At 48.0% G+C, this 25416-nt stretch overlaps 1 protein-coding gene across 1 annotated transcript; it reads right to left on the reverse strand.

Moving 5' to 3' along the window:
* Nucleotides 1-24182, reverse strand: ALPK2 (alpha kinase 2). The gene is made up of 11 exons (XM_061355590.1): nt 23875-24182; nt 15696-17341; nt 9995-11960; nt 7787-7934; nt 7259-7386; nt 7129-7164; nt 5974-6248; nt 5771-5859; nt 5063-5280; nt 4221-4269; nt 1-462 (listed from the first exon to the last, which is right to left on the reverse strand). The coding sequence occupies exons 2-11, from the start codon at nt 17025-17027 to the stop codon at nt 228-230; spliced, it is 4476 nt and encodes a 1491-aa protein (XP_061211574.1). The 5' UTR covers nt 17028-17341; nt 23875-24182; the 3' UTR covers nt 1-227.
* Between the last annotated feature and the right edge of the window lie 1234 nt (nt 24183-25416).

Consider the following 25416-nt stretch of genomic DNA (forward strand, 5'->3'; position numbering starts at 1 on the left):
ATACTCCAGGCAGATGGCTCAGGGTGTCTTCAAAACCTTGCCTGGTGGTAAATCCCCGGTGCCATGGCCATGGAATGAGCTCATTCCTTTGCTGCTGGCATCAGCATGAGGATGACTCCAGAATGACGTCAGGAGGCAAAAGCCTGAAGCTGTCCCCCCCAGCTCATTGGTGCCCACCACTACTACAGGTCCTCAGGAGGAGGTTCCAGAGGGTGGGACAGTGCAACTCAGTGCTCTGAAGCAATGAAGTCTCTAGGTTCTCTGGCTTTCTTGGGCACCGTTTTCTTCATAGGTGATGAGTTTGGAAGGGTTTTGCTTTTCATGGCTGTTGCTTTCCTCTGTTTCTGGTGAGAGGTTCGGAGGGATTTCAGCCCCAGCATCTCACAGTACTTATTGCACTGGTGGAGGGCTCTGAACTGCTCAATGAAGGAAAAGGAGCAGTTGCCTTTAAACCCTTTGTATCTGTAGCAACAAAGAAAAGAAAAAGCCAGATGGGATTTCAAAGTTCATTTTCAGCAGAGGGAGGCAGAGCATGCCTGCTGGTCGTGAGCAACTGAAGAACACCAAGCACTGCTGTTTCTGCCACAGAGAAACAAACCCAGCCATTGGGAGGGGGAAGGAAACCAGGCAACAAGCAGTGGCAGAGAGGGAAAAGGATTAAAGAGGCAAAGTCCTGTAGCTCCCTGGCTACTATTCTTCATTGCAGTTAGCTGGGAATGCAGCTGTCTGCTGGCTAGCTTTGTCTTAGTAAGATAGAAATGAATCCTACAACTAGAAGCAGTTCTCTTGACCACCATGAACTGACAAAGCTGCTGCACGAGGTGGTGTCAGAACCGCAAGCTGTTTCCATCCAAACATGTACCTACCCTGTGTGCCATGCTCCTCTCTCACAGACCTGACTACCAGGATCCTTTTCCAGTGCATGGTTGACCTTATTCTCCTGGTTCACCAGACACACAATGTCCTCAGACGTGAGCTGTGAGTTATCACTGCACAAACCCAACAAGCTTTAGCACTGAAACGAACACAACCTGCTCACTGCAGCATTCCAGAGAACTCCCTTCCTCCTGCAGGCTGCAGAGTGCTAAAGAAAATGCTGGTGCTCTGAAAAGGTCAAGCTCTTTCTGAGAGCTAAGGATTTGTTCTGCAGGAGGATGGTGCCAGTGGGGAAAAGATAACAAAATACCTTGCAAAAGGGAATGCTGTCTGCCTCTATTTATATCTAACTGCCCTATTCTGCATCTCTAACAACCCAGGTTGTGAGCCTGCTCCAGAGAAACTACTCAGCCAACTGCCATAGAGAGCCAGATGAACCCTAAAGGGCTAAGAGGTTATTTTCCTCTCCTCTCCAAGCAAGGTTTCTGCTGCTTTACCCAAAGGATGCTGAAGTGGGGAGCCACTGTTGAGCTCAGCAGGACACAAAGTGTTCTCTCCCTCCTTCAGAGAAATAATAGACTTGAGGCTTTAGTCTTGAGCTCCTTTACCAGAGGAGCTTCAGGTATGTGTGCTCCTAAGCTCCAGGGGCAAACCTGGCTGTGCTCAGCAAGAAGACCTCTTGATACCACTGCTCCTGACCCCAGGAACCAGCTAAAGCAGAGCTGGTGGCTTCTTCATGTGCTTTCCTCATGCTGTTACATTCTGAGAATACTCATTTCTTTGTGGAAATCATCTTGGAATGAAAAGGTTGAGCTTTTCTCATGCAGTGAACACAAGTCTGCCTAAATGCCTTTCCTACCTGTATTTGGAACTCCCTGTATGTCTTTGGAGGAACATCTTAACCAGGAGCAGAAACAGGAGCTGAGAGGGTACTCTGAGTAGGAGACACTTTAAATGTACAATTGAAGGCTCTGCTAAAGTAACTACAGCTTTAGAACTCGACAAGTGCAAAAAATAGCTGCAGTAAGGGCACAACAATCCTGTGCACAAGAGACAGACCATGTGAGGGGTTTTATTCCCTAGCTTTGCTCCTCAGTGAGCCATCCCCACTTCCCTTACCACAACAGTTTGCATCTGTCCTTGTGGCTCCAGATGTGCCCCAGGTAACACTCCTGCCCTTTGGGAGCTGAGAGGATGAATGAGCCTGCAGGGTGCAGGCAGCCCAAGGAAATCCAACCTGCAGATGTGAAACCAGGGCCTGGAACAGGGCTTCCACAGAACCCCCTTGTGTGCCTCCAGATGTGCTTTGTCCTGCACAGACCTGGTGCCCACAGCTTGTTGTAACCTGGCAGGACCTGTGAACTCGATTCAAAGCATGCTATAGCCTGTGGTATGTGTAAGTGGGGAAGGTCTCCATCCTACTGACCCTTCCAAGCCTTGAGACACACGAGTGTGTTATTTTGCACAGCACACACTATCACTCACCGACTAGATGACTGATAATAAAACCTGGACAGAATTCCACCCCCTAAACCTGACCCAAACCAAATCTTCCTTAAACCTGAAGTGTTGGCTTTGGCCCCAGGCTCAACCTCTGCATTCAATGGCTCTTGTTGCCATACAGAGTTCAACTAAATTCACCAGTGCCCTCACAGCAGCCTGTCAGGTCCCCATGTGGTAAACACCCCTCCCACCAAACGCCACGACCGTGGGTCACCGTGTTCCTGTGTTCCTCCTCTTTGTGCCTGGATAAATACCTGGGCACTTCTTGCTTGCCAAAGCCAAAGCCTCTGCAACAGACCCGGTTCAAAGGAGTGCCGCTTGCCCCAGCGCTGCCAGGCTGTGTGGTTTCTGGTGAGGCTTTGCCCTCTGCTGACAGAAGCTGTATTGCAGCTCCCGCAGCGCAGGAATCACTGACCCTTTGCTCTGGTTTTCAGCTCACTCGGAAACCACACATAGGAGGGATAAAAGAGCAGAATAACTCGGAAGAGTTCCTCAAGGACCACAGAAGCATCCCCCAAGGATATCGCTGCTTTGCCTTGATGGCACTGGCCCTGGTTTAGAAGAATCGGAGGTAAGAACCTGGCTGTGATCAGTGAGGTCCTTCCCCTGCAAAGGGGGTAATTCCTGGCAATTTCTATAGCAATTACACCAAAAATCACTTTGGGATCTTAAAATCACACCAGCATCACACTGTATTTTGTGGCCAAGTAGGACTCTGCCTGTTCTCCCAACAGGGCCAGGAAATATCTGCTGTCTTGCAGCAATGTCATCAGCTAAATGACAGCCAAAATGACACTCATTTTAAGAGGCTGCTCAGGAAGGGAAATGATATTCCCTTATAGGTGATCATAGGTGATCATAGAAACCTTCCTACAGCCTGCACTGCATAGTCATTTCCAACTGCACCTCCTCTTCCCTAGCCAGCATGTGTTTCTGTAGGAGGAGTTGCCCACAGTGAGCTGGACAACATCACCCATTAAAGCACTTCCATAAACCTGATCCCAGGCAAGTGTTGCCTAGATAAAACTTTCATGGCTTGTGTTTTATAAGTGGCTGATGCAACTTCATTTAACCTGCTTTCACTTTGGCTCCACAGCTCAATGGAAGGATTGAACGGATGCCAGCTGCAAATGTCAAGGATTTTCCCAGATTCATAATGTAACAGATACTGTGAGGTTCTTCTCCTTTAGCATAAATACTAAACTGGAATCAGTTTCTCAAAGCAGAACATGATTTTGGAGGCACTGACCCCCCTCCTTGCCCCTTTCCAGCAGCACTGCCTGTTCCTGTCAATGGCTCCTTTGGCCTGTGCTGTAACTAAAGCTTTAATCAACAGACTTAAGAGAAAGTTAGAACATTAAAGGCCTATGGGTTTACACAAAGGCTTAAATCACCCATAAAGACCTGAAGCCATTGTAAAACTGCCAGGAAACAGGACTACTTAAATATCCTGAGCTGGAGCCAGGGCTGGCCCTGCTTTTCCAGCCCTGCCTTCCTCCAGCTGATGGACCACCAAGCAACGTGCCTCACCTCCTTGTAAGCCAGCAGAGACCTCGATTTCATGCATGAAGCACCCTTTGAACAAGCATATTTTGAGGGAGGCATGGAGCAAAAGAAAAGCCCAGCCTACAGTGTAGCCTTTTTAGAACAACATGAATGTGTTTCCCCCATAGGTGGTTCCCACAAATATGATCCAAAAGGAGTTAAAAGAGTCAGATAAGGATGCTTTTCTTCCACACTGAAGCAAGAATAGCTTTTAGTGCAGCCTCCCCCAGCACGCACTGAGAAGAGATTGATGTGCAAAGCAAAGCCATGCCGTGAAGAAAGCATTTTGCACTCACCCTTTGGCCAGTGTTGCTATGCCAACGTCGGTTAACTTCATTCCTACACCTACAAGCAGCAAGGAAACAGAGAACTTGTGTTACACTGGAACAGCACCAAATCTAGAGGCATTAAATATTGCTCATTGATTCATGGCTTGCATTATTTGTCACCATTTTGCCCAAGCATCTGAAGGCATCCCAGTAAAACCAGGACCTTTGTGCTCTGTGGCACTTGCAGTTCCTAGAGGTCAGTCTCAGACCAGTAGTTCACAGATAGCAGGTGATAAATAGAGTGCAACTTGTGCCCTGTGCAGGCAGCCCGTGGGGTAAGGAGGGCTACACTTTGGTTTTAAGGAACAGACACAATCTCTGCTGACACTTGGCCTGTGTATATTTATTTATGGGCTTTGTGTGTTTGATGTTTACAAACTCAGACTAAAATGTTCTCAACTCCTTATTTGTTTTGCCAATCAAATAGCAATTGTCAGGCAATCTGATTTTCACTTTCTGGATGCAAGAGCCCGAACCCTTTTTCATTCAGTATCTCCAAACACTTGGGGATTTAAACCTGTCTGTCCCTTTGTTGACTTGTTTCTAGGCAAAACCCAGTCCTGAAAATGCAGCTTTCTGTACAGGAAAATGATGATCTCAAGACCATTAAGCATTAAGAAATGTGAGGAAGCCATTTCTTCTCCTTCCTTCTCTCTTTGAAGGCTAGAAAAGAAACCACCCTACCTCTGCCTCCTGTCTTTTGTTCCAGTCTGCATGAGATGCTGCATGAAGCAGGCACAGACACACTGCAGTTACAGGCATTGCCTCGGAGAGGTCACCAGCCTGTACCATGCACTCACGTAGCTCACCTTGCAGGTCAGTGACAAGCAAGCTCCCATTGGTCTTCTCATAGACCCAGTGCTGGAAGGTGCAGCACTTCTGGCCAGCCTCGGAATCCCTCCTCAGGAAGTTCACTTCCTTGCCATCCCTGACGGAGTACTTCACAAACTCCCCAATCAGCTCCTCCTCCACTGTCGCGTAGGGGATGTTGTTGGCAGGGCGATGGACAAGGAAAATAGGAATGATCCTGAAAGCAAGGCACAAGACCCAGATTGTTCTGTCAATGAAGGAGTAAGAGACAGAGTAGCCACTCACCTCAGAGAGGGAGTAACAGCTAAGTCTAAACCACACCAGGAGACGTGTGGATAGGGCTGGTACCTCCAGAACATAATCATGTTATCGTCTATGGGCTTATTTCTCTTGGTTACCAAAGTCTGATATCTTGAATAAACAGTGCCAAAGGGGTAGCTGCTGCCACACTACCATGAATACTGTCCTCTAAATGTATATCAAGACAAGCCTTTTGCCTGCTACTTATTGTCTGTGCTCCTTATTATCCTTCTCTCATGGCAATGGAACCTCTCTCAGCACCCTGACACTCGGCATTATGCAGGTCATTACTCCAGCTGTAACACTGTCCTCAGAATTCCCTCTTTCTTCTTTAGGAATTACAGTGGGCAGCTGTGGCCCAGGACAATACATATGTGTAGACGTATATAAAATAGATATATACTCACTCTGGTACTTCTCCAAAGCCTTCCAAGGGTTCAGCTTCAGCTGCATAGATCTTTGCATACTCTCTTGCAGTATTCTGGACGTAGCACTCCTATGTTACAAAGAGATACACCTATGGAATATTACTCCACACATTAATAGATGAGCTCTTTGAATATTTGAAGACCGCTTTCCCCACGATTCCTGCTGCCAAAGGGGAGCTTACCTGCAGTGCAAGGTTGTAGTTCTTTTCCACCAGATCATCCTGACTCTTGGTCCCATAGGTGATGGCATTGTGCACTTTGAGCACACAGGGGTGCCCAGGGCTGAACACTGGCACAAGCCCCTGCATCACTTTGCTTCGGAAGGCTTTCCTGTGCATGCCTTCTCCAAAGTGAAGCTCTTCTGTGGCTATCACTCCGCGCAGGTTCCCTCCAAAATAGCTGTCACTGATGAAATCCTCTCTGAACATGAGCTGCATGAACTCAATTTCCTCCATACCTGCAACACAAAGCCACCGTGTTCTTCACAGCATCTCCTACAGCCACAGGGTGGGCATGGAAGAACAAATGCAGCCCTCCATAGGGAGGAAGGAAGAATGGAGGCAGGAGGAAAATGCTCAATGGAAACAGCACATGACCTAACCTGTGTTAGTAAGGGCTTGGAACCCTGCTCTACATGTACCTTGTTGCCTCTACCATCTAAAGCCAGCATGGAGAAAGCTGACTCAGAAGGAGAGAATACAGAGTGTAGCAAAAGGCAAAGATGACAAAAGCTGCCAGCGTGTTCACTCAGCTGAAAGAGTCTAGTCTTTATCCAGTATGGCCATAATGGGAACACCTTTCCCAGTACCAGCCACACTCACTGCACCAGTTCCAGTGCTGCAGGCTGGCATTTAAAGTGGCTCTTTTCAAGGAACATCAGTGAAGAAGCTAAATAGGACAGCAAAGGTGTGTGCTACACAGCAGTGAAGGCTTTGCAGCTCTCTGGTTTGGAGTCCCTGCACTACTGCACATTGTTGAGAAATGATAAATTCAGTTGCAATGCACTATCTTTAGCTGCAGCACAGCAAGGCATATACTGAGTGTGCTTAAACACGAGTTAACATAGAGGGAAAGCATTCCAAAGCTTCATGCCCATCTTTCTCTTGGAGTATAGGTACAGAGCAGGTGAGCATGTGTCCTCGTGTACTTGGTGTGTGTGTCTGCATGATGTGAGGGGATGCTATTGCACTGTTTGCTGCACTAACTGAAGCTCCACGGCTAAGTGCAAGCCAACAGCTTGTCATGGGGGGTGTTCCAACACCTGCACAAGCCACTGCACCCTACATGAGGGTATTTCCCCTCCTAAACTGCCATGAATTCAAGTGACTTTTACTTACCTTCACAGTTCTGGAAACTTGAGAGATGTTCCAATACTACAAGGAAACAAAGAAACACATTTTGTAGTAATAACATGAATGAGAACTGCCACTGTCATTATTATTCCTTACAGTGATAAATGGGATTTACCTTCTGAAGTCAGATGAAACTCAGCAGTCACCTTCCCATACATATTGTTCAAGCAGCAGTAATACATTCCCTGGTCTTTGTTACTGGCTTTAGCTATTGCCAATGAGACAGGAGAGTCATCCTGGGCACTGGAACAGAACATGGTCATTTCCCACATCAATACTTTCAGAAGATCTTCCCTGATTATCCCATATATATTTCCCAAAGAAGGAACAGTGCTTGGGTCCACACCAGTTAGTTAGACTGTGTTTGGGACAAAGGGAGATCTCCGTGGAACAATACTGAATATTTTGGAAGTAAGAACTGTAGCTAGAAATGGCTTTATATCTCTGTTATGTATTTCATGTTATCCCCAACAGTCTGAGATACATTTATCCCATGAAGTCACATGGAATGCAAACTAGGACCAATACTAACGCTCTGTGTCAAGAGCACCTAGCACACTAATCCTCTTAAGAAGCACAAGAGTAAATCACTGGCACATGTACCCAAAACCTACTCAGAAACTACTCAAGAACATCCACTCACCTCCTCTGGAGCCGAGCCAGTAACTTGGAATCTTTAGTCCAGGTAATAGTGGAGTCACTGTGAATGTCACCAAACTGACAGCACAGCTTAATATTCCCAGAGCAGTCAGGGAAGAGTTCTGCCTGGATTCCCTTCAGCAGCTTGGGAGCTTGGAACAGAAGAGCCACAGTTTAGGATTAGGAGATGTTGCTTTAGCATTAAAAAGGAATTCCAGAGTGATTGGCAGATGTTAAGAATATGACTCTGGCAACACTGGTAACTAAACATGAGTTATCTGATGCAGAAAGCAATGCTTTAAAATACAGAGGTTTTAAGACTGGTTCAGTGCCCCACTTTGAATTGATAGAATGGGACCCAAGGGAGATTCTAGACTAAAAAGGCATTGACATAAAATCATTTCCTCTCCAAAACACACTCTCTCTGCCTAAAGGACCAGCTAAAAAAGCCTTTGAGACAAAAGCCTTGAAGCCCCAAGAGATGCTCAGTCTCAAGGTGCTCTTGTATCACAGCTTGCCAGGATGAGGCTCTCAGAGGTGCAGTGATGTCCCCTAAAGCCCAGCTGGAGGGAGGACCCCACACTGTAAGATACCTGCATCTGGTACTGTCAGTGGCCTTTGCCACTTCAGTTCCAAAGGATTAGCTTCCCACCTGAAGGAAAGTCCCTACCTTTCCAGCCACAGGGCATCTGGTTCTTTGGCTGACAAATCCAAGCCCTCAGGTTCCTGGCAGTCCTGGGGTAAGGGTTGGACTTGATGATCCTACAGGTCTTTTCCAACCCAGTTGATTCTATGATTCTAGGTTAGGGGAGGAGAAGCCTCTGCCCGGGCTGAGGTTGATCCTCACAACCTGGTTCTCTGCTAGGACTTCTTACCAGCTCCCAGCACATGGGCATGGCGTGAGCAGAAGGATGGAGGCTACTCGGAAAGAAAGTGAATCAACATGTACTTAAGGAAGGGTTTTGGGATCATGACACATCCCTGTGCTCCAGTGAGCCACCCCTGCTAGATGTAAGGGACGTACAATGCAAGACGTTCTGTTTCCTCCTGTGTTAATCCTGTGAATGAGCTGGCGTGACACAAGGCCCCGGGGGGGGATCCCATTCCTGCAGTCTAGCTTTCCCCAGCTAATGCTGAAGGAATGCTGGATCCAGTGTGAGGGGTCAGGCACCTGGAATTCACTGCTATGTTTAACTTGTAGTCACTTAAGTCCTTAAGCCTATGGATCTTGCTGAATCAGGGCTAAAATGACACAGGCAGTATGTGACACAACTGCAAATAGAACCACCACTCTCCTGACACCAAGTCCTCCCTCCTCCAGCTGTAAATAACACAAAGGAGAACACTGAGCTTGTACCAGAGGAACCATTCCAACCACCCCATGATGCTGGGCAGGGCCAGCACGACTCTGAGGTACAGACACTGATTTCAGTCTGGGCTGAAGCACATCAGGAGCAGGTGAAGGAGAATCAGCCCCATCTGCTGCAGGCCTGAATGCTTAAAACCTTTCCAAGCATAGCCTCAGGTACATGGCAAGAGCTCAGGCACCTCCCAGTGTCTGCAGCCTGCTTACTGTGCTGTGCAGAATGTGTCTCTCCTCCCACACATTTGGCTCTAGGCAAAGGACTCATCCTCCAACAGAGAAAAGGTTGGAGGTTTTCAAATGGGATTTGAGCAGCAGAACTCTCCCCAGAGCACACTGTAATGAGAATCTCCCACAGTCATGCAGCTTTAGTCCCTGTTCAGTGTTGCTCTGATTATTCTGTCAAAAGCCCTTGCAAAGCATCCGCAGAAACCACAAACATCTGTCCAGCTGTTAACACTGCTGCTGCTCCTGTCTGTATCTTGGTTTACCTGGCAGCAACCTGACTCTCCTTTCACTTGTATGCTGTTCCAGTTTAATACTGCTGACTTCAGCAGTGTCATTCACAACAGTGGTAAGAGGAATGCAGACCCAGCAGCTGTCACCAGTCAGGACCGCACTGTGGCACTGCTAGTGACACTACTACTTGGCTAGTAATAAAACCAGCTGGTAACCAAGGCAGGGTGACTGTGTTTGGGAGCCACAGTGTAGCAGCTCACAGAGCTGGAGGTTAAAACCAGTGAGGCAGGGCATGGTTTACACCAAAGGAGGCTTGCAGTGTTTGAATTTGAATGTCAAACTGCAGCCAGAACAGGGAAAGAACAGAAATGAAACTCAACCTTCTCTTACCTTTGCTCTCCTTTTTCACAGTCAGTTTCCTTTGCTCGTTTCTATCTTCTCTCTGACTCATTCCTGCCTCATTCCTCACAGGCTTTGTGGCAAGGGCAGGATCGCTGCAGGCACCTCCTCTCTCCTCCAGACGGGGCTTTTTGGACAGTGATGCTGGAGGTAACTTCTTCTTAGCCCCAGCAGCTACGTGCCCACTCTTTGCTGTGTTGTGTTTCCACTTGACGGGCTCAGCTTTTAATTCTCCATCAGACTTGAAGGGGCTGTTACCAAACCCCAGATGTTCTGATGCACTGCGAGGGACAGCTGCAGCCTGGCTCCCTGAGGCATGCCCAGCTCCTGAGACACAGGGAGCTCCAGCCCTGCCAATCTGCCTCTGTTCTCCTCCTGCTTTACACAATTCTACATTCAAATCCCTTAAAACCACATCCCCAGGAGAGGGGGTGAATGCCACTCCTCGGGTTTCTGCTGCTGGCAGTTGGTCTGCGGTTTGGGGTGGATTCTTATGTGTGATGCTTTCAGGAGTCTCAATTTCAGTAACATTTTCCTGTGCATTAGAAACAACTTGGGAATCGTGACAGTCATTCCTTGAAGGGAGACCACTGTTAGGATCAGTGTTGCTCTGTGCATTCAGGGCTGAATGGTTTCCTTTCTCTGGTGAACTCACTCCATAACTCTCCGGTAAGGGGTTGACAGAAGAGGGTTCCTCGGGTGGCAGCTGGTTGGTGTTTCCACTGGGGAAAAAGGCTTTATCCTCAGGGAGATCAGGCAGCTCTTCTCTTTCTGGGTAACAGCCTCTAAAATTACACCTTTCACCAGTTACAGTCTCATCCATCAAGGCTATGTTGTGCTCAGTGGGAAGTAAGTGACCAACTGTCCCATGTGACTTATCTGGAGTTTCTTTGTCACGATTGCCACTCTGAGCATCCTTTAATCCTCCAGGAGAACCTGTATCACATGCTTGGGAAGCATGATTAATGGGAAGCTCTCCTTCCCCACCAACAGCCATCTGAATGGATCCACTGCTGTTAGGTAACATGGGATTTGGCTCCTGCTCCAAGCACTCCCCTGGATTTAAGATGATGCTATTTGCTGTAACACAAATGGATGATGGTGCTTCTGGTTTATTTCCAGTGCTAGAATCTAGACAGACACCATCTGCTTCTACCACTTCTGCAAGACAAGTGTTTCCTATGGGCGCTCCATCTGCTTTAAGGAGGATATTAGAGTCAGTGCAGACACCTTCCTCTGTTCTTTTTCTACTGTCTGGCTGTGTAACAGGTCCCTGCTCCTCTGGAAAAGGAGGATCAGAAGAGGTCTTCTGTGCACAGTGCAGTTCTGGGACTTTGGTACCTGTCAGCCTGATTTCTAAGCTTGTGATGCCCCTGCTTTCACATGGGATTTGACAGTCTGACTCCTCATCTTCATGAAGAAGCTGCCACAGCACTGTAGATATATCAACATCTCCTCTGCATGCTGGTTCTCCACATTCCAGGCCTGACTTGGTCTGAGCTTCAAGCACAGATTCATCAGAGGAGAGACTGCAGAAAGTATCTGTGTCATTGCTACCATGTGAGTCAAAGCTGTACTGTTGCCTTCCCTCCCTTGGCTCATCACAGAGCTTTGCAGAAGAGAGAACAGCACACAAACATTCTTGCTTGTCAGGAGCAGAGCCCATGTCCCGTACAGGGAAAGGTGAAACACCACCACTGACAACATTCATTCCTTGCTCACAGAGGACTTGTTGGTGACAACTTCCTCCCTTCTCACTGAGAGCATGGCACTGAGAGTCAGTCCGTAAGCTGTCACTCTTTGCTTGTGATGTCCTTTCAGCACAGAGCACTTCTGGAGCTGGCTGGATGGCTCCTGCACTCTCACAAGTCCCAGAGATGCCTTCCTTTTCCATCTGGGGCTCCATGCGCAGCCCTTCACAGGTCTGAGCAGAGATCTGAACATCAGCACCTTGATTCTACAAAGAAGAAAAGAGAAATGTAACTCAAAACCAGAACTGCTGCTTGACACAGGCCTGGACTGGAGTCCTGGCTTGAAATGTCCCTTCTTTGGGGTCCCTTTGACTGTCAGCAGTCAAACTATCAACTTAATGGGTGAAACCAGAATCCTGGATTTTGATACAGATTTAGAACCTGTATCAAAATGTTCCAAACAGTCACTTTATGCAGGAACAACCCATTCATCAACTAAACTGAGCCAAACTGCCTGACACAAACCCTGTTCAACTGCTCCCCATTCCCCTCAGCACTGAGCTTTCACTCTAAATTCCTGTCCCAGAGTCCCTGCCAAGCTTTTGTTGCCAGGGTTTTCCCTAGTTCTCAACAGCACTTCATCAATTCCATGGACATGATGAGCATCTTCCACCCACAGCAAAGCTGTAGCTTTCACCAGCTACAAACTCAACTTCATAACTGCTCTGAGTTGGGATTTTCCCTTGGGAGTCCCAGTTTCACCCATGGGCATTTGTTAACGTGTAAGGATGTGCTGGATGATGGCAAAAATGAGCCCTGTGACACCCAGTGGGGGAGTCCTCTGGGGTGCAGCATTGCTCTGTGTGTGTGTGTGCAGTGAGTGCTGGCAGGCACACAGCTCAGAAGTGCTGCTCCTTAGGGAGAACATGGAATGAAGGCTATTCCATGAGCTGCTGTGTGCAGCAGAGGCACAGGCTGCTCAGACACCAGATCCTTTACCAGTGCATGCTTCCCTCGAACCCCTGAGCCTGGGAAGCTGAGCTCCACAACTGCTGTCCCTGTGGTGCCCAATGGTGCATCCTGCTCAGGTCAGGAAAGAGCCCTGGATCTATCCATCTGGAATTGGGTTTTGCTCCCTGTTCTCTCAGCTGTCTAGGGTTTGATGTCACACATGCAGCCTCTGGGGTGGCTCGTTTATGGTTTCTTAGGGATTTCTATTCCCTGGGGATAGGGAATTGTTAGTCTGAGACCCACATGTATAAAAGAGGAAACCAGCACAGGAAGTCTGACTGGGAAGGGTTGGTGCTGGTGTTCATAGGGAAGCTTAGGCCAAAAACATCTGCAGAGAGGCCAAACAGAACCAGAGGCTGGGGCAGCTCAAGAGCCTGAACATACATTTAGTGCCATAGCTGGGAGGGTTTCATTAGACAAACACATGATTCTGAAGGAGAGTTTCAAGGGCAATATTTCTCTCTCCCAAAATAACACTGGTTTAAATGGCTCACCTGCCTTTACTGCTAAAGAACTCAATAGCTGCAGGTATTCCTAGTGCTTTAGGTGGAACAAAAGACATGAGCTGCAGTTTTGCCTGCAGATGCTCACTGACATCCTGCCAGCCCCTTGCTATTCCTGCTGGAGAGGCAGAAAAAGAGGATGCTAAGAAAGAATATAGGATTTCAAAGGAGAGAAAGAGGCTTCTGTCTTTGACAGCAACACAGAGCAATGGGCTCACAGCACAGCTCTGAAGTGGTACAGATGATGGGTTTGTGTGGCTCCCAGCAAAGGCTGGAGCCAACTACAACCCAGGTGACAAAACAGGATGTTACCTGCCACCAACCCCTCCAGTCTGTTAGAAAGGATGAGCTGTACCCTCTCAAATTCTCTTGTGAGATCTGTCGCACATAGTGGAAAACTCTTGAGAAATGAGAAAGATTCAGACTGCATTACAATGGGTTTCATTCCCTAGGTTTCAAGCTAACCCCTCATGGGCAGAGTTAAACTGCTGTAACTGCTGTGACACCCTTTCAAATAGTTTCCTTTTGCTTTTCCTTTGCCACTGACCCAGCTCCTTCCTTCCCTCTTACCTTTCCACCCTCTTCCCATGTCTTTCTGCCTGTCTGCTTCTCTCCTTGGGTACAATAACAGCTAAAATAACCTGAAAGTGACACCAGTTTACGCCAGGAAGGCCAAACCAATTCTGTCTCTTTATCTTCTCACATTTTATGACACGAGTGACACCCACGTAATGGCAGGATGAAGAGTAAAGCTCATCAGCAGGAAGAAAAATGCTCCATGTGCCATTCTTTGGGGTATCAGCATGAGTATTCCAGGTTCTTGCCTGGAACCCCTCTGAACCTGCTGGTTGCAGGAGCACCCCACCAGCATCACTGGCATTCAACAGGCCACAGGCATGGGCTCTGGAACTCAGGAGTGACACCAGCACCTTCTGAACTGACCACTACAGCCCAGCTCTTGAACGACACACCGCAGACTGGCAGCTTCCTGGCTCTCCGCATGGGATGTAATACCATCCCATACCACTGGCACAGTTGGCTTTGAGGAGCTCTCATTAATTAAACTGCTTTGAAGCATTAGGTACATACAGAGCTTCACCAGGAGCTCAGGAGAGGAGCCAGGAGCCTCCCACCTCCACCAGCTAATGGCAGCAGGAGTCACCCAGTGCAGCACTTGCAAAGGTTGTTCCAATGGGAGGCAGCTTGGCTCCAAGGGGAAGGGTAGATCCCTGGGCACTGAGTGCTGTGGTGCACCCTCAGCAGGCCTGCTCACCACATGCAGAGGGAACCCAAAAGCAGTCACTGTGGTTTGTGTGAGTCCCCCACCCTGCTCCTGGCAGAGGGGTCCCCAGCACTGGGCTCCAGCTCACACCACAGCCCACATAAACCTGTGTGCAGCAATGGGAGGTAGGTTTTGTTCTTGCCTGTCTTAGGTTACCCAAACAGATTGCTGAGGAGCTCCTGGCTTATGACCTGGGAGCTCGGAGAAGCTGGCCATGCTTTTCCTGTGCTAGAAAGAGCAGATTCCACACAGGACGCTTTTGGCTCATTTTCAACACCACCTGATTTTGAACTACACCTCAATTCCATCTTCATTCATAAATTTAGAACCAGAGGTTTGGCCTGTGCTCATCTCCAGCCCTTTTGTGCACACAGATACTGCTTTCCTATTTGATTTGTGTTTCTTTGTCACAGATGTTTTGTTCCCTGTACACTCAGCTACAAACCTTCCAATCAGTAAAGTCAGTGAGAGATTATTCATGATTTAATACTGATACATCCACATTTATAAACTCGAGTCTTTACCACAAGGCACAAAAAGCATGAGCCAGTTCTCCCACTTAGGAAAACTGTTGGCACATTGCATGAGTCTGTACAACCATGCTGATTTCCTACCAATAGCATGAAACATGGAGAGCACCACGTTGGGGTTTCATGTTTAACTGGATTCTACACTTCAGCTGGAGCACTTGGCTCTTATATTGCTTGATTTTAAAGCAAAGCTCCATCCACCTTTGCAACAGGACCTCTCTGGACTAAACTCCCCCCCTTGTCAGACCCTCAGAGCAGAGCCCTGCTGATTTGTCGTAGCACAATCCTATTCTTTGAGTACAAACTGAGACAAAAGTGACTCAAAAGACTCTGTGCTCACAAGAGGTATTTGAGGAACTCTGTGGGTTGAAGACAACATTGCTCTGGTAAGACCTGGGCAGCAGCCTGGGTTTCACATTTCTCTGCCCAGCTGTCCACAGTCCCATTAGTGCCTCTCACTATTATCTGTCTCACTCTATAATTAGAACAGCTTATGGTTTATTTGGGCCTTTTTCAACACCAGATTTCCTCCCAGCCAGAGCTGTCATTCAGGAGTACATGAATAGTGTCTTTCACAGTAATTCCCATTTCCCGTGATTTTGTGACAAACAGGAATAAAGTGCATTTAAATCAGCAGAACAGCTCTTTCAATTCAATGAGAAAGACTGTACTTACCCTGGGTGGGTCGGTTTCAGCTGGCATCTGGTTGTGCTCAGACAGGCCCCAAGTCCTTTTCCTTTCCCCCTCTTCTGCAGGACACGCACCAGGCTGCATCTGGGAGCTTTCTGCCTCCCCGGGTCTCCCTGGTGCATTGACACCTTCTTGACCCAGAGCACTGGATTCCCTGACCTCCACTGCAGCCTGCAGAGACTGTCCTATAGCAGTTACGTATCTGCAGAGCTCCTTGGGGTTCAGGAGCTTGAAGAGGTTTATCCGCAGGCTCTCTGTCAAGGTGCACACAGCACGCCTGGGGTTTTCCTCTGGCACAGCTCCTCCCTCCTCCTCCAGCAGCAAGGAGCTTGCCCCCAGCAAGTCCTTGTCCGTGCTTTCTGCCATCATCGTGCCTGGAGCCTGCTTTGTCAGAGCAGCACCTCTGCCGCCAGCAGAGTCTGTCTGGGCAGGTACGTTATCCCTGTGCTTCGATGTGTCCCCTGGGAATCCCGCAGCTGAGTGGCTACTTCCATTATTTCCTTCTTCAGCCCTGGGATGGTCATTTCCAATGGCTGCGGATGCTTCAGGCGCTTTACTTTTCTCTTTGTCCTGCAGACTGGAACTGCTGTCCCGGTGGTGCCCAACGGTGAGAGTCATCTCTGGCTGCAGAGTTGACTGGCTGGACGTAGAGGGGTCTCTCCTTACATTTACTCCTTTGAGTTTTGAGTGATGACCACAGAAGCCAATGGTGGTATCCATAGGCGTAGTGTCATCTGACACTTGAATCAGGCAAGGCATCTCACCGAGGAAGTAAGCACACCCATCACAATCCTTGCTCAGCTTTAAATCATCTTCATCATCACTTTCTAATAAGAATTGTAGTTTCTTTTTCCAGATCTCATCCTCGTGCACTGTCAGCACGTCTGAACATTCAAAATATTCCAGGTCGTCATCAAAGTCATCACTTACACTCGGAATCTGCTCTGGAGAACCCCCCCCAGCAGTGGTAGGGTTGTCAGAACCATCTCTGTGGTCTCCTGTAGGAGGAGCACCCTCCTGATCACGGATCAGGGTATCAGTGGGGAGAGGTGTAGCAGGGGTATCACCCGCCTGGACATCAGCCAGAGACTGACCAGACACAGAGTCCTCCCTGTGACAGCAGCAGTTGTCTGTGTCAGAAGTGATCACATTTGCAGGGCAGGAACCCACCTCCCTGCTGCAGCATTCCCCTGCTTCTCCAGCAGTGACACTGGCCAGAAAACAAATGAGACCATCCTCATTCTCTGACAAATCCCTTAGGCAGGAACTGTCTTCCTGGGGTTTAAATACATCTTTTGCATCCATCTTGTCTTCCATGTTAGGAAAGCCAGTGGGGTTTCTCAAGCGGGGACAACACTTCAGCTTTCCTGAGCTTTTCACCTCTGATTTCTGAGGGGTCAGAATCTGTGGGATCTACATGGGGTCACCATCACGGGGTAACTCTTGTGCTGTGCAAAATGTTCCTCTTTCTGCTCATTTTACCCTCAAGTCCCCCACATGGTCATTTAGGTCACCAGCCAACTCCAGGGAAGTCTTGAGGTCTTCCAGCTGAAGCCAAGCTGCAGAGCAGGGCATTCTGCTGTCAAAGTGGGTCCAGGTCCTGTTCAAAGTGTAGATCCTGCTTTGTGCACCTGCAAAGAGAAGAAACCTGCAGTTTAAAACCCTTGCAACATGGGAACATAGACTCAGTGTTTAAGAATCACAATCAAACATTACAGCAGGAACTACAACCCATCAGTCTACTCACTGACACTTCCTGCAACACATTGTAGCTGTCTGGAGTGACTTGTGCTTGGAAAGCACACATTCCTAAGCACGACTGCACACACACATAGCAGCACAAAATAGGCTTTAGCACCTCTTACTTAGACATGTCTAAATGCAAACAGTGACCTGCACAGTGTGAGTATTCACCTGGGCATGACTCCTAGCAAGTAGCTGCTATGTTGGTAGCCACACTGGCGCAGCAGCAGGCTACTCCTGGCACCACAGGGACACAAAGTCCCAGATGTGTTTGTAGGAATACCTGGAGCAATCACTCCGGTCAGGTTTTACAGGGGTATTTCTGTTTAAGGCAATTCTGCTCCACTTTGGTTTGTTGTTTGTGACATCTGTGGTGAGATGACATTGACATAAGGGTGGGTAGTTTAACTTGAGCCTTCCTTTCAAAGAGCTGTGCAGTGCAGCCTGGTGTGGCAATGGGGAATGCACATCAAACCAAGCTGCACAATGCCAGAAGACTCCCATTAGCTGATTCCAAAGAGATATGGAATCATCTCTTTCCTCTTGTAAATAAAACATGTTTCCTAAGCATTCCCAAATCCAAAGAGACTTGAGGTGTTTCTGCATAGCACAAGAGGGACTCTGGGTCATTCTTCACCACCAGGTACCCACACTAATCACAGCAGGACTATTCCACCATCCCAGATCCTCTCCTCAGGGAAAGCAGTGCAGCAGAACTGAGCTCCAAATAACTGTGATCTCATGAAGGATGCATGAAAAAGTGACCTACTTTTACTCTCAGAACTGGTGTGACAAGGAGAACAGTAGGAGAAACTTTCTTCCCATCCTGCTGATTGAAAGACACCTCTGTTCATTCTCCTTTTTCTTCTCTCTGCTTTCCCCATTGTGACCTCTTTAGCTGCTGTCTCTCCTGGCTGGAAGCTCACACCATAACCTTTCCCAAGTGCTCTGCAGTGTTCCTGCTCTCTGCAGGGCCGCAGCAGAGCAGGCAATGGACCTGTCAGCACCCAGCTCCGTGTCACAGGCCACTGCACACACTGATCAAAGGCAGCTAGCAAGAAGCAATGGGAGAGCCAGATTAGAGCTTGGTGGCTAAATAGCAAGGGGCTTGCATGGCTTGCTCGGAATCTGCTCTGGTGTGAAGAGCCCAAAGCAGCTAGGTGTAATTTCATCTCCTTTGGGCAAACACCCACAGACACCTTTTCCACAGAGTTACTTGGGAGGCAAAAGCTGGAAGAAAAGGTGGTTGATGGGAATGGTACTACAAGGGACAATATCAGGTTCATGCACACAAAGGAGCGTGAACAACAGCAGATGGGGTAACCAGACCAGCATGTAACATGGATGTGTGTTGTACACACGGATGTGTGCGCCTGAGGAGAGGAAAGGAAGAGAGAGTTCAGTAGCTTTGCTATGAGAAGTAAGACAGTGAAGAGAGGGAAGGCTGGGAAAAGGCAGGAGAGAGGCAACATGCTTTGTCAACTCAGCTTTGGAGTAAATGGGCAAAGGTCCAGCATGCAATGAAGTAGAGGCTGACGGGAAAGGATGGTGTGAAGAGCAAACATGATGTGCTACAAAGGTACATTGCACACACTGCCAGAAGATACAGAAGATGCAAAGCAGCCTGCTGGTGGTGCGAGCCAGCCTGGTCCCAGGGACTTGGCTAGAGATGCTTTCTGAGCTGAAATTTTCCAGCTAAAACAAAGTAGATTCAGACCAAATAGACAGAATAAATGGTTTCCAATGAGGGTGGTGGGGCTCTGGCACAGGTAGCCCAGAGAGGTGGTAGAAGCCCCATCCCTGGCCACACTGAAGGTCAGGTTGGACATGGCTCTGAGCAACCTGATCTAGTGGAAGATGTCCCTGCTCACTGCAGCGGGTTGGACTAGGTGACCTTTAAAGGTCCCTTCAAGCCAAACCACCCTGTGGTTCTGTGATTACCCACACAGGAGGGCAGGGCAGGTTGCTGGTGTGCAGCTACCTCTGAGCCTGAGAAGCAGTCTGGTTCCAAATCCATCACAAGATGGGCTTCCCATAGGAAGAGGACAATCAGTGTGTATTTGAGGCGGGTTTAAATGATGCAGACACCTGTCAGCTGGCCCTGGGCCAATTCAGTTGCTTCATGCAGGCCTCTGAACTGCAATCTAGACCCTGCCTGCAGAAAACAGGCATCAGCTCCCATTATGTTCAGCCTTTCAGCTCTCTGATCACGTTTTGCTTTCCATTTCAACCCTACAAAACATAAATATTTAACAGAAGAAATAAAAATGGAGCAGTAGAGATGAATCTTTTCCTCCCCAGTTTTATTACAGTGCATGGAACTACCCCCCAAGCATTCAGCCATCCCTGAAATATGTATCAGCCTAATGCTCCCTATTGCATTCTTTCAAAGCTGCTTTCAGCTCTGCTTTTCAGGAGAGCAGATGCCTCTCTCCTCTGTTTGGAGGGGATAAGCTATTTTAAAAGCATGGCAATTTTCCCAGCTGAAAAGAGACTTGGCAAGAGTTTTGCATGCAGATTGCCTCATGAATAGCCTTCACTAAAGCAATTGTACTGTACAGACATGAGCTTCTTTCCTGCATGTTGACATCGAGGGGAAAGAGCTGTCAGGTTTCTTGATATGAGAATTAGATTTGATTGCTGAGCACTGCAGCTCCAGCAATGGCAAGGAAAGCACAACCCTGCTCCAGGGGTAACACTGCAGTAAATGTTGCGGTTCCACCCCAAACAGACATTAGGTTTTTGTAAAGCTGGGGAGAAAACAGAAGATTTAAGCTAAAGCTGTTATTTCAGTTACTGAATTTAGATAGAAATTATAAAGAGAAGTGTTGGATAAAACCATCTCAGCTCCTCAATAACACCTGTGACAGAGGAAAGATGAAAGATGAGGTGGAAGTTTGTCATCAGCTGACTTGTAACCTGAAGACAAGCTCAATTCCTACGAAACTGGGTTTGAACATGAGATGAAAAGAGGACAAGAGAATATTTAGATATTTAGACCAGCTCTGGCTGCTGGTCTCAAGTCTTGCCCTGGAAACCAGTGATGGCAGTGGCTGAATCAGACAGTAGCTAAGGACACGAGGGCAGGGAAGCAGAACCATGCAGGAGAAATCAACACCACCAGGTCTGAGCAGGTAATGGTAAGAAAGATGCCAATTTTAACTGCCAGAAATACACACATTTGCTGACATTGAAAAAATGGCCCTTAATTCTCCTCTCTTACATCAAATTTTTCCTACTTTATTTAGTTACAACCAGAATTGCAATCTTCCTTTGTAAGCAGCTTACACTCACAGAAGTTAGTTCTACACAAAGCTGATGTGATTTCCAAGTCCAGGAGGGAATCTATGTCTTTCTGTGGGGGTCCTGTCCTTTACAGGCAGCAGAAAACGTGCCTTTCTGAAGCAGTTTTCTCTCATTTACTATCTATTCATCACACAATCTGTTCTCTGCACAGTCCTGCTCAGCCCACGCCTCATCCAGGAGGATTTATTCCTATCTTTTGGATGCATTCACACCTCCTCTCACGGGACCTGTCAGTCCATACCCATGTGTTGTCTCTCTCCTTATCATGGGGCAGGAACCACTCTCATCTTCCCGTGCTGCCTGGCACAATGGGCACCTGATCTACACCTAAACCTGCTATAGTGCTGCAGTACAATACAGTGACAACCAAAGCATTGTCTGGGGTAAGTGCTTTGAAGTCCCACATCAGAGCATAAATACCCCTGCGTGGCTCTGTTCTGCTTCACACCCACGTCAGCACAAAGGAGTGGGCAAGAAGAGCCTGCACAAAGGGTTATCTTAGCTAAACACACAGGAGGAATGAGACTGATAATCCCCCCGGCTCATATTAAGACATATCCTTCCATCAGCTAATATTCTGGTCTCTTTATACCAAGCTGACACTAGGCCTGGGATACCTGAAAACACAGGAAAAATGGATAGCTACATCAATAACGTGTGTAACAGCCTCAGATCACACAGACTGTGTCTGTAGTAATTTATCTGCTGCTGCCCACGCTGGCAGGTCCCTTGTGGATTGACTTCCACTGAACTTCTGCCCCCAAACCTACACACAGAAAGCATGACTGATTCTCTGATACGAGGAGGACGTGGGTGCATGCATCATACAGGCTGCTCACCTACTCTTCAACACTCTTCCGTCACACTGATCTTTAGAAAGTCACTGGAGTGTTTGCTGATGTGCTTCCTTCTTTATTCTGAGATACCTGGTCTGATACAACAAATTCCCCAAATCCTACTCTCACCTCCAATCCATTCGGCCAAATTTGGGATCTGGATTTGCCCTTCTGGAAAACAATTATTATCCTACTAAACTTTGGCTTTATACATCTCTTTACAGAGCTATTACACTGGCAGGTGGCTTAACCACAAAGCAAGCTAGGGGCTATAATTAGACTTCATTTAAGAGAAACATGAAAAAGCTCCAAACCAAGCCACTAACAACCGCAAACCTTTTCTTTGTGATGAACGGAAACAGTCATCATATACCATGCATATCATATATTATACCATACATATATCATATACCGTGCAGATCCCACCGGAAAGCAAGCTGGCATGGCCAGCAGGATGTTATTAGGTTGAGTAAAGAAAGCAGCAAAAGCAGAACAGAAACAACAACAAAAGCAGAAAGGACTCTCCACTAACCACACAATCCCAAGGAAAACCTAACAGGAGCAGTGTCTGAAATGTGGGACTAGGAGGAACTTCCCACTGCCTAGGTCAGGATCTATGCCATGCCTGACACTGGCATCCCATTGGAATGAGTGTTGCGTACACGCTATTCCTGCCTTACCCTGGTTTTGGCACAGACAACACACAAGCACGTGGGATATTAGGGGGTCCTGCTGCAGCCTGGCTGGGCTCTCACTCCCCACTCCCAGCCTGACGATGCTTTTCCAGTTGGGAACATATACATTTTTTCACTTCCTCATCTTTAACAGAAATCCAGGCTTTTATTACAAGCTTTCCTTTAAATGTTTCATCAACACTGGTGTGTTTCTGTGACGCTCTTCTGTGCATCCACAAGTGCTGATGGAACCAAATTCCACTTCCCTCCACTCCCAGCCCAGACAAGCTTTCCCAAGTGATTGCTCCAGACAGCCATAAAACCGCTTCCAAAGGTGCTGTGATCACCCCGTATATTTACATGTTGTTAGCAAAACCTCCAAGACAACAGAAACTGGGATTCAAGAATTCAGTGATAACTCTGTGAGCTCTATTCACAACAGGGCTACACAGTAAGTATTTACACAGCAGTTTGCTTACTACAGAGTCTAACATTTGATGGAGTAGGAGTAGCAAGTGGTACTCAGTTGCCAGCTGGATTAAACCACAACAAGCTCTCACGCAGACAAGGATTTACAACTGCATTTCCTATTTGCTTCTGTATCTCACAGTAGTTCTGTTGGAATTCCTAATACTGGAATACCAACAATAACTGTAATATTGCTCTTCTATAATCCTAGAACAGCTACTTGTCAAATAGTGTGCAATGTCAGAAAGTACCAAAATACCACATTATCTAACCCAATTCTCACATCTGTGGCGTGAACAAGGTTTGGATAAGGAACACATCAGGGAAATTTTGCTGTTCAAAAAGCAGAAGTCTGGAAAACACATCCTCGCCCAATATTCTGGGATGTTCTGTGTTTCTTCATTTGCCAACATGCAAAGCTTTTTGACAGCTTTTCTATTAGTGTGCTACCTGTTGTAAACAGCACTAGGGCATACAGAAAACACCCAGCTATAAATCATTGGCTAAATGCAAGAACTGACTGGCTCTGCACATATCTAATGAAGACCTTAATACTGAGTAATTAAAACACAGCACCACTCTTAACACTGATCTGTCTTCATCTATTTTTAACACTTGCCAAGCATCTGACACTGTCAGCATGAGCAATTCACGCAGCCAACAATCCCAAGCGACCAGGATTTTCCTCGGGAACGGAGGAAATCCTTACCTGATGATCCTTAGGCCATGCAATATGGATTTAGGAAGTGAATTTCAGGATACCTTCTATCACTTACATATTCTTTAGAGAAGGAAGCTTGCTTTCACACAAGTTTTGCCCTCCTGACGCTCAGTGGACATAGTGCCAGGGTCGCATTTCAAAACATTCAGAATTCTGAAGGCAGTGCGTTTAGAAACAACAATCTCTCCAGTTGAACAAAAATGACCACACTTTCGCAGAAGCAAATCAGAACTCTTACATCCCATGCAACAACGAAACAAATCACTGCATTCGTGTAATGCATTAACAATAAAGCACTTGCTCTTCTTCATTTCTCTTCCACGATAGGCATTCTACCCGCGCGCAGGAGAACAAGCAGACAAGTACTCTGAAAACCAGGAACAGCCTGACCTCTCAAAGCATAAACACGCACTTACCCAAGTGCTCTTTCTTTAAGCTCTACAAGCAGGCCAGGCCTGCAGTTTCATCCCTGTTAGAAGACAAAAGAGGCTAAAGTGGTGCATGTCGTCCCAGAGCCCAGAAGCTGGCTGGGAGCTTCAGTGCTGTGTGACCTTAGTGCAGCGCGTCTGCTTACAGAACAGGTTGACTTTTAAGAGAGACTATTCCGTTACATGCAGCAGATGGCTGGTCCTGGGAAAACCACTGCCAGGCAGAGGGAGAGCTGGCAGGGATGGGGCGGCACATCCTACTTCCATAGAAGTCCAGGGGAATTTCCTCATGGCCTTGAAAGAGAGGAAGTGTTGGCCTTAGCTTTGCACAATGAAGCACCGGGGTGTTTTTAAGCATCTCTCACTTGCAGTTAAGCACACAAAAGCTCTGCTGAGCAGGAGCAACTGCAATCCCTAACAAGCCCTTGAGGAACTAAGGTGGACAGCGAGCTTTTACCAACCGCTTCACAAACACCCACCTCATTCCTCAAGGTGAGTGAATCCTGCGGTCAGAAAGTTCCCCCAGTCTCACACAGGAGGAACCTGAATGAATTGCAGACTGCTGTGAGCACAAGAAAAGGCTGAAAAGCAAGTGTTGTGCCACTCTTGTAGCTGAAAGCACAGCTAAAAGTGGTTATGAGATCCTACTGTGCTAAACTCTTGTTGCTCCCACTGTTACCTAGACCCAGGTAGGAAGGCGGTGCCTTGTGCAATAAACATAGCGCCTCATTCAGGCACAGCAGCGGGGATATCTGTGTTCTACATAATAGCCTCCAAATAATCCCCACCGGAACGGGAGCCCAGGGCTTAAACCCGTGGTCCCCGGGAGGCAATTTAACTGCTCGGTGCTGCGGGAAGAGGGCCACAAAGCACAGAGCCGGCCGAGGGGTGCACAGCTCCTTCCTGCCCGGTTAAGCCACCCGCTGCTGTGGGTACCTCTCTCAGTGAAGTCAGTTTCACTGCCATCCACACCCGCATGTTGTGCACTGAAATGGACAGAAATGGGCTGTTGGCACTCAGCGGCACCAGTTTCACCAGGGTAAGTCTAACTACAGGCCTTGTTGCTTATCGATTCTGGACCCAGGACTGCTGCTAGCCTGGCAGGTGCATAAAGCCTGCTTTGAGTGGTGCAATGCACCCCATGAGACACCTGAAAACCACTTCAGCAACACAGGCAGCCACATTCGAGCCCTTCCTCACCGGTTAACCCGTTGGTAACGTTACCTCCTGAGGCGCTTTGGGCAAGCTGTAAACGCAGAGAGGCGAGAACCCCCCTCAGATCATGGCTCTTTGGGAGACCCTTCCCAAACAGCGCGTGATTTACCTCAACGGGAGACCCCTCAGGGCTGCGGCCCTTGAAGCCGGGCTCTTGTTGGCCTGGAAACGACGGCAGAGGGGCAGGCGGTGCCGCAGAGGGGCCCACGGCTGCGGTGAAAGCCGCTTCCCCGGCCCCGCTCCGCTCTCCGGCCGCACCCCGGCCCCGCAGCTCTCCCTCCGGTCACCGCGGGCAGCCCCATCCGGGCCCGGCTC

This window comes from Neopsephotus bourkii, unplaced genomic scaffold (assembly GCF_033783945.1).
Source record: "Neopsephotus bourkii isolate Nb327-2 ecotype Australia unplaced genomic scaffold, CSIRO-AGI_Nbou_v1 NB_809, whole genome shotgun sequence".
NCBI classification, from domain to species: domain Eukaryota; kingdom Metazoa; phylum Chordata; class Aves; order Psittaciformes; family Psittacidae; genus Neopsephotus; species Neopsephotus bourkii.

What these genes read in the sequence shown, in the direction of transcription:
- ALPK2 (XM_061355590.1), bottom strand. Translation starts at nt 17,027, where the DNA reads ATGGAAGACAAGATGGATGCAAAAGATGTATTTAAACCCCAGGAAGAC. An exon ending in CTGGCTCGGCTCCAGAGGAG is followed by an intron (nt 7,387 to 7,786) that starts GTGAGTGGATGT and finishes GTTCTGTTCCAG; the next exon opens with TGCCCAGGATGACTCTCCTG. An exon ending in GTTTCATCTGACTTCAGAAG is followed by an intron (nt 7,165 to 7,258) that starts GTAAATCCCATT and finishes GTTTCCTTGTAG; the next exon opens with TATTGGAACATCTCTCAAGT.